General features: G+C 40.5%; 1 protein-coding gene across 1 annotated transcript in view; it reads right to left on the reverse strand.

Moving 5' to 3' along the window:
• LOC106688103 (putative leucine-rich repeat-containing protein DDB_G0290503) overlaps positions 1 to 9,818 on the reverse strand; it is a gene marked incomplete at both ends in the record, with an annotated part of 171,142 nt that overhangs the window by 111,073 nt on the left and 50,251 nt on the right. Inside the window, 1 exon segment of the mRNA XM_067045074.1 lies at positions 97 to 253. Within this exon segment, the coding sequence (XP_066901175.1) occupies positions 97 to 253 (157 nt within the window).

Below are 9,818 nucleotides of genomic sequence, written 5' to 3' on the forward strand. Positions count from 1 at the left end.
TTTGATTTAAGAAAATGTTTGTTAAGTTGGAGGGAGGGGGTGAACATGTAAATTGGGACACCCTGTATAAATTTAGAATTAAAAAAAAAAATATACCTTTATACATGACATTAAACGGATAATAATCTGTAGAAGGTGGAATCACAAAGTTGAACTCCAATGCAGCTTCATTGAACAGATCTGGGTGTATGAAGAATTCAAGTTCTTTTCCCATATTCAGTTTATTGTCTATCTTTAAAATCTCAGCGTCAACCTAACAGAAAAATGTAATAATTCCTTAGTAATATATATGTACATAGGGTAGATGGGAGCAAATCTACACATTGGGGAAAGGTACTCAACAGGTTTAATTCATAGATCTGTGAGAAGTGATCAGCGAGTTACCCACTTGTGTGAATGTAAGCCAATGGCCAACTGAAATGTTGATTTGTTTTATATTATATTGGTTTTAATACTTAAATGAGTCAAGATCACAGTTTAAAGGAAATGCAATGTTGATCATACTTGATAGAAAGGGTAGCAGTGATAAGTAGGTCATAATGTTGAAGTTTAATAACAATTTACATATGAATTTTCAAAATAAGTAAATAATATTTAAGTTTTAAACCATCGTATATCATTAAGCATACAGTGCATGATACAAGAAGTTGAGAAAATACTATGGTTTTTTAGATGCAGCAAGTCAATACTTGGGGTGCCACTGAACCCACAACAGGTCATTTTTTGAGATGTTACTGGACCTTCAACAGTTTTATTTTTCAATGACCGTATAGTATATACAATTTGTGTAGGGTAAAAAGAGTAACTCTAGGTTGATATGGATATGAGCCTCAATTAAAGTAAATACATTGTCTTATTGTAATTCAAAGTGAATTTAAGACAATATGAGTTCCTATGTTGACGATGAAGACGAGTGAAATTAGTAAGATAACATCGGTTTAAATGCAATGCAGATAGAAATCGAGGGTTGGAGAACTTTAGGAAGGGTATTCCTAGTATATCAATTATTATAACTTTTCATTTGAACGTGTTTTATTTTTATGATGAAAAATTTTATATGTATATTTTTTTATCTAAGGTTAGGGTAATGTCTATAAGTGTTTGATGTGTTGAAGCATAACGACGTTTTTTCCCGCCCCCTAAACGTTTCCGGCACTTGTACCTTTACCTCCCCCCTCCCGATGGTTATATCCCATTGTCCATTGTGGTTCTTGATTCGCGCCCCCACTGTAACTAATAGGTCGCATCCTATAATCACAGGGCATCTTTCCCATTACATGCACCGTTACCTGTTTGTCTTTGGATCCCTACATGCACTACTACCTCCCCCTCAATGCTGGTAGGCCCACCCAGGGTAATTAACTGACAATTACATACCTTCACCTGGAGTGTCCTCTCTCCGCCATACACTTTTTCAACGCTTCTCTGCTAACAATCGTACTTGAGCTCCTGATGTCTACCAGCTATACCAGCCCCTGTCTTACATGGTAGATCCTCAGTGTGCGGTCGCCCCTCTGCAGGCATCCTCATCAGATCTCGCATGCTCTTTTTCTCTGGGTCCTCTTCCCATGCTCCTACTCTAATATTATACCTTCTTCCTTGTTTTGGTTCGTCCGATTCTTCATCCGTCTCTGATACTTGATGAATTCGCTAGATGGGTCGTTTGCCCTCTGCCAGAAGTTCCTTCTCTACACCTGTTGAGCGTTCTTTATGCTAAATATATTGGGGCAATGCCTGGCAATGTGTCCCTCACTGCTACACTCGAAACATCTTGTGCACGGACACTGTGCCACCAGATGTTCCACTTTTCTGCAATCATGACACTTACGGTCTTCTCTTCGACCACTGCTTCTAGGTTTCGACTGGTTCGGTGTATTCTCCGAGTTCCAAGTTCTCCCTCTCTCCATTGTCTCCCTAGCACTCGTGTCCATGAGATCTTGTGCACATTCTATGAACGTGCATTCTCTCGGAAAGCTTTCCTTTTTCCCTAGTTTCTTCGCTAGTTAAACTTTCAGGACCAACAACAAGTTTGCTGGGGTTCTATTTGCCCGTTACAACCAGATTCCCGAGAAGATGAGAGTAACAGTGGATGTCGTTGCATTCGAAGCAACTCGAAGTGACTCCCGCTCCTCTACTTCCATTCGGGCCTCCATCTGTATAGCGCTTGTTTCCATGAGATCTTGAGCACATTCCATAAACAAGCACTCTCTCGGAAATCCCTCTTTCTTCCCCAGCTCCTTTGCCAATTAAATGTTTAGTGCCATGGACAGGAATTAAATCCAACCCTGTACCTGGATCATCTCGCTCAGTTCATGAGCCATTAATTCCGCGGCATTCTGCACACTAAACCGTTTCGATTCCTTTGTCTCGCTGATCATCATAAATATGTTCTCCTCAGGGGCCAACCGTCCTCCTCCGAACGCCTTCTTTAATCTTTCGTTGATCCGGCCCCTGTCCAAGGGGTTTCTTCATCTGCCTAAATCTGATTGAGGATGCTCCTTTTCACCCTGCAGACGACTGCTGTCGTTAGGAAGAGAGAATACTAATAACTCTTGGCGAGAGAGAATACCGAGTTAGCGGGGGAGACAAGGCAAGAAATCAGGGAACGGAATGCGACGGTATTCAGTATGTTAGACTTGAAGGCCGGATATCATCAATAAAATGTACCCTAAGGATCAACATAAGACGGCATTCACTTTTGAGAGAAGCCACTTCGAATTTACAAGAATGCCGTTTGGACTAAAAAATGCTCCCATAACCTTCCAGCGCCTAATGGAGGAATTTTAAAGGGGAATTGACGAATCTGTATGTCAGATCTATATCTATTGTCTCTTGTGTTCAGTAAGAACGAGGAAGAGCACGTGAAACATTTACACAGCGTATTCCAGAGAATCAGGAAGTTTGGGCTTAAACTATCAAGAGAAAAATAATGGTTGGGGAAGGTACAAATAAATGTTTTGTGACACACCATTTCCAGGGAAGGAGTTAAACCCGACGTAGAACAAGGCCCAGCTATAAGGAGGATGGAAGTGCCTAGGGATGTGAAGGGAGTGCGGAGGTTGCTGAGAACTTTGAATTAATACCGGAGATTTGTACCAGGAATGACAGAGTACCTCGTTCCACGCAACAACCTACAAGAAGGGATGAAAGGAGATTATCACCTCGACGGTCGAAGACAATATTAGGCGGTGCATGGAGAAGCTGCAGCAGGAGCCGGGGTTTGCGTTCCCGGACTTTACCCGGCCACTCAATATCACTACAGACGCGAATGAGTACGAGCTGGGAGCGGTGTTGTCTCAGGAAGGTGAGAGGGAGATCGGCCAGGGGCGTACGCTAGTAGGCGCCTGACAGAAACGGAGACTAAATACAGTGCTCTGGAACGAGAGCTCTAAAGAATAGTGTGGGCTGTTGACCACTTTAGACCCTATGTGTTTGGCAGAAGGTTTAGGGTACACACTGACCACAGACCGCTGCAATGGGTGGGAAAGGAGTTTTCGGCTAGAATTACTCGTTGGAAGGGGCTCCTCGGACAGTTTAACATGGACGCAGTATATAAACCTGGTAAGGAAAATGTGGTAGCCGATTGGTTGTCTCGAGAAATTACAGTAAATGCATTAGAAGAGAAGGCCGGAGTATCGTCCAGGCAATTCCTGCGCGAGTGGACACCCAGAGAAGAACAGAATGTTGTCGGAGGAAGAAAATAGGAAGGGATCTTCGTCTGATGAGAGCTCGGAGGAAGGTTGACCAGTAGATATGGAGGAACTTGAGGACATCATAAATGACAAGAGGCGACAGATTATATGGAAGACGAGAATCACGACGATTTGGTCAAAGTCAGGTGTGAGGGACGACCAGATTTGTAGTGTTGAAGGATGCTTCAAGGACTAGAGAAACTCATACCCTTTATGTGGGCAATGCCATCGTCTGGGAGAAGATCAACCCTTCAGGAAGACGAATGGCATATAATGAGGGCAAGACAAATCACTGCGGAATCCCGGAGACCCTGCACGCGTTAAAGACAAAGTGCTTTTGGTGGGGAATGAAGAATCTCAGAGGTAGTAGGAAATTGTGAAGTTTGTCTACGCACGAAACATGAACGAAACCCACCAGGAGACACCAACCGCTGATGCACCGCTCAACGATCTGCAGATCGATACATTCGCATAGAGAGAATTTAAACGGATCACCATAATTTATCTCTTCAGTAAAGCGGCAATGGCGCACCAGGTGCAGGACTAGTCGTCGGAAGCAGTGTTGGCAGCTCTCCGATTGTGGTTCCAATCCTAAGGAGTTCCAGAGCGTATCTCTTCAGATTCAGGTAGAGAATTCGACAATGCCATGATTTGAACAGAAATGAAAGACCTGGACGTAACATGCCATCTCAACACACCAGGGAACCCCAAGAGCAGTGGAAGTATAGAGCGGCTTTATGGTACGTTGAGTGATCATCTTCGCTTATATCAGGTCGACAAGGGACTGGAACCGGGTGCCTAATTGATTTTATTATAGCGGCATATAATCATTCCGTACACATCGTTACGTGGTTTTCACTATTTAAGATCCTCTTTGGGCTTCTAGGGCACCGGCGGGACTATAAGGGCACGGCAGTGGACGGTGAGGAAATACACAACAACCATGTTGCTCGGAGAAAGTTATGGGAGAAGGTACGAGGAAGAAAAAAACAGGAGAGTGGTGCAGGAAAATTTAAAGGTCACAGACAAGATGAGAGCGATCAAAATCGGGACGATCGGGTACCGGGGAGTTGGGGTCTAACAGGGGTAAGGAGATGATAATAATAATAATAATCATCTTTATTTATTCCGGGATTGATCCCTTTAGAATAATTTACAGGCGTCAAAATTAGGCTTTGGAGCCTAAGAGTAAATTACAAAATAGAGATGAAATTACAATATTTCATAAAATAAAGTTATACAATGAATTTAAAAATATACACATAAACAACAATAATTAACGGAATATATAAAATAATGACAAAACAAATAAAATAAAACCACTTGTCGTATCATAAAACATAAGATGACTTCTGGTAGTATATAAAAATAGAAAAGCAAAGATAAAAAATCAAATACAATTAAACTAAAAAATAATAAATGAAAAGATTTCTGCTAGTGTACATATTTACAATTATAAACAAAAATCTAATACAGAAAATATATAAAGCTTTTTGAAACTTTCAATTGTTATTCTTCCGGAATTGGGTGGACAGAAGGTAGTCGAAGATACGGGATTTGAAGACTGGAAGGGTATTAAAACTGCGAATAAAGGAGGGAATAGAATTCCATAAAGAAGAGGAACGGATGAGGAAAGATCTACCATAGGCTGCGGTTCGATGGGCAGTTACATACAAGTCTGAAGGCCGTGAGCGGGTATTGCGGGAATGTACTGAGGACTTTAATTGAAAAATATATGAGATGTACAATGGACGGCGGGATTGGATAACTTGATAGAGAAAGGAAGCAAGGAAATATTTACGACGGAAGGAGGGGTAAAGCCACTTTAACTCTTCATAAAATCGGGTGACAGAGGCGTCCCTGGGGACCCCTAAGATGAATCGTACAAAGCAATTAATTAACCGTTTTAATTTTACTACGAGATCCTCAGAGACACCCTCGTAAACAACACAGCAATAATCAAAGGGGGGGGGGTGGTAAATTAAGGAAGTAACCAGGACCCTACGGGTTTCAAAAGGAAGTAGGTGACGAAGATAATTTAAACGTTTTAGGGTGGAGAATGTTCGACGGGTAATATGGGAAATGTGGTTTTTCCAGGAGAGAGTTTGGTCTATAGTGACACCAAGGTTTTTGACGTATGAATGGAATTGTATTGGATTGTTGTTTAGGAATAATATAGGTGATTGGATCCTATTACGATTGCCTTAGTCTTCTCTGCATTCAACATAAGCTTGTTTTCTTGTGCCCACTGACTAATTCTATTCAAGTCTTCTTGAATCTTCTCTGTAGCAACTAATAGGTCAGAAGGTGGGAAGGAAAGGTAAATTTGGAAATCATCTGCGTACAAATGATATTACGAATGTTGGATAAGGATGGGAAGGTCATTGATGTAGATAGCGAAAAGGGTAAGGGATAGCGATGAACTCTGAGGGACACTACAGGTGAGGGGTCGAGTCATTGATAGAGGTTTATCAGGAACCACTATGTGCTGGGAACGATCGGATAGGAAGGATTGAAACCAGCGCAAAGTACTGTTGGATAGAGGAAGATTTTGTAGTTTGGTAAGAAGGGTGTTGTGGTCAACCGTATCAAATGCTTTGGAAAAATCTAGGAGGATGAGGATAGTTAGGTTTTGGTGTTCCATGGCAGTTTGGAGGTCGTGGGTTATTTTAAGGAGAGCGGATTGTGTTGAATAGCCAGGTCGAAAGCCGGATTGGAGGGGACTGATGAGGGAACGTTCTTCTAGGAAGTTTGAGAGTTGGTTTTAAACAAGGCGTTCTAGCGGTTTTGAAAGGTTGGAGAGGAGAGAAATAGGGCGGAAGTCATTAGGTTAAGAAGGATTTGGGATTGTATTTAATGGTCGAACTAAAGCGAATGATGAGAAGGGAATGTGGCATTTTGCAAGGAAAATTTGTATATATGATAGAGACGGGAATAAGGACTGGAAGACAGGATTTAATCAATTTAACAGAAATTTTGTCCGGTCCATGATCGTTGGTATGGGATCTTAGAATGGTAGATAGTAGTTCTTCATAAGATATGTGGGAAAAAAAGAATTTTTCTGGATTGAAGGTGTTGTTTAGAATGTAAGGAAAGATTGATGGATCAGTAGCATGGCAGGTGAAATGGTTGTTGAGATCGTCAGGTGTTATTGGAAGGGAGCTGAAGTTATTGGATTCTGGTAGGGATAAATTTCGGAGTATTTTCCACTTGGATTTGGGATCAGGAGCATTGGAGAGTGCGTAATGAAGGTGAAGGGATTTAGCTCATCGAACTGCTAATTGGGTTGCATTACGGAGTAGTTTAAAATGTATATAATCTGCAGACAGGTGGGTCCGACGAAATTTGCGTCGAGCTGCTTCTCTTTGTTTTATCATTGCATTTATTTCCGAAGTTAGCCTAGGTGCAGTTGGGCGGCGTAAGATTCTGGTTTTGAGAGGAGCATGGATGTCTAATATGGATTGCAAATGTGAAGTGAGGGTGGATAACATAGGATCGATGGAATCATAGGAGTATATAATGTCCCACTGGACGGAGTCAAGGTCAGGTTGAAGGAATTCATAGGAAAGGAGGTCCAGATTACGGTATGATATGATTTTAGGAGTAAAGCTATTGACTGGTAGGTCGTACGATATTTGGATCAGATCGTGAGATGAGAAGAAGGGAACGGGATGCTGGGAAGAGGAAAGGATTTTTAAAGGAGAGTCACAGATAAAAAGGTCTAACCAGGTGTCAGAAGATTGTGTGTGATGTGTATGAGAAAAAGGAACGAGGCAAAGATTGAGGGAAAATATTACAAAAAGTAAGAAATGATTTATCACTGGATTGAGAGAGCATGTTGATTAAAATCACCGGTGATAATAATATAGGAATAAGTGGAAACCAGTTGGTCAAGAGAGGATTCCAAGGTGTTATTGAGTGGAACTCGGGGAGGTCGATAAACTATAGCAAATAACATGGGAGAAGATATGGTTGAAATTTCGACAAACATGTATTCTGCATGAGGAATGATAGGAGAAGGGGAACAAAGTAGGATTTTGACCTAAAGACTAACATGCACCTACAACCCAACACCTCCTCCAGTGCGATCAGATCTATCATAGCGAAAGAAAGCGTAATTGGGAATAGAAACTTGAGAGGAAGGAATAAATGGTTTAAGCCACGTTTCGGATACAGCTATTATGTCGTAAAAATTGTTGAGGAAGTACTGTTTAAATTCATCAATTATTATTCATTAATTATTTAAAATTTAATAATTAAGACTTTGAACCTTATTCTCTCTGTCTTTAATCTTTTAGTGTAAATAATGTGAATAATTTGAACTGGTTAAACTTAAAATGTAGACACTGATACGTAGACCTTTATCTTCTAATCCCTTCGATGAATGTAAACAAGGGACTTTGAACTTGTATTCAAGTTCAAAATCCCTAAACCATAAACAAACAGAGATAAATAGATCTGTTACTATGTAGGACTTTTTAACTCTCTTATCTTTTAATACTTTCGACTTTGAACTATAATACTTTCTATTCATAAACACCGACATTGGTCTCGATTAGCATCTTCATCAGTTAAATCTTTCGGTCGAAGTGAAGAAATTTTAGACCACTAATAAATTACTTATAGGAGTAGGATATGTGACGTCATTATTATCAGCTAATAGAATTGCCAAATGTTAAAAATGTACGAATGGTCATGTTATTTTATTTTTTTTTTAACTAAAGCATAAAATAGGATATTTATTTTTTTAATATCTTAAAGAAATTTAAAGGTATATTATGTTTCAAACAGTGGTAAATATAAAAAATAAAATTAAAACTTATAAACTAAGAAAAAAAATTAATACAGAAGAAAAGAGAAAGGAAATTACTTCAAGAAATTTAAATAATTCGCCTTACACATTTCCGGAGGTGGTGTTTAATAAAGCACGCTGGAACGAAGACTGAGAAAGAATTCATATGTACAAGCCTATTTGTTTACTTTTTAGGGATTATATAAGTCCAAAGTCCCTTGCTTTCTATCATCGAATGGATTAAAAGTCTACATATCATCGTATACGTTATAGGATTTACCAGTTCAAAGCACATTGTTAACAGGATTAGACGAACAAGTGGTGGCCTAGTACAACTAAGTCACGTGACTTAAAATGTGTCGAGCTAAATTTAAATCCTCCGCCATGGGTCACGTGACCAAATACTAACTTTGGATTGCTACCTTATGATCACGTGACTGGAACAAGGGGCTGAGTGTACCCGGCCGCCATTTTGTTTTTGATCCCTACTATTGTATTTTGAGTGTCTCGCGTTATCCCCACCACCCATTGATAGATCAGGTATCCACCTTTATATTAAAACCAGTGGCTGAGTGTGCCCTGCCGCCATTTTTCCCTTGTTTGAGAAGCTTACGGTTTTGGCAGATGCTGAGTGTACCCGGCCGTCATTTCGTTTTCCTTGCGGCTTTAGGAAGTGGATGAGTGTGCCCGATCGCCGTTTTGTTTTTACTACAGTTTAGGAGCCCTGGGGTTTTGATAGGGCCTGAGTGTGCCCGGTCACCATTTTATTTTTCTGATGTTTCAAATATTTGTGGATTTTCATACAGGCTAAGTGTGCCTGGACGCCATTTTATTTTTATTTTGTTCACCACACCACCCATCAAAGGGCAAGATAACCACTTTTAATACTGTAACCTTTCTCCGTCATTCTTATTTTCTTGCAATTTGAGTGTTTACCCCCCCCCCCAACCATTTATCAAAGGTTGAGTGTACCCGGACGTCATTTTGTCTTTCGTTTGTCCATCTCCACCCCCTATTGATGGGTCAAATACCCACTATAACCCCCCTCCGCCATTTCGTTTTGACCTACGACTTAAGAGACTTAGGATTTAGAAAGCGGCTGAGTATGCCCATCCGTCATTATGTTTATGGTCGTAATTTCGTTTACCCCCACCACTTATCAAAGGACCTGATAACCTTTTTTTATAAAAAAACCTTCCTTTTGCCATTTTGTTTTTACTACAACCTAGGAAACCTGAGGTTTTGACAGGGGCTGAGTGTGTCCGGCCGCCATTTTATTTTTCTGATGTTCCAAATATTTATGTATTTTCATAGGGGCTAAGTGTGCCTGGACG

Source organism: Halyomorpha halys, unplaced genomic scaffold (assembly GCF_000696795.3).
Source record: "Halyomorpha halys isolate HHAL.00 unplaced genomic scaffold, Hhal_1.1 Scaffold1052.1, whole genome shotgun sequence".
Lineage (NCBI taxonomy): Eukaryota > Metazoa > Arthropoda > Insecta > Hemiptera > Pentatomidae > Halyomorpha > Halyomorpha halys.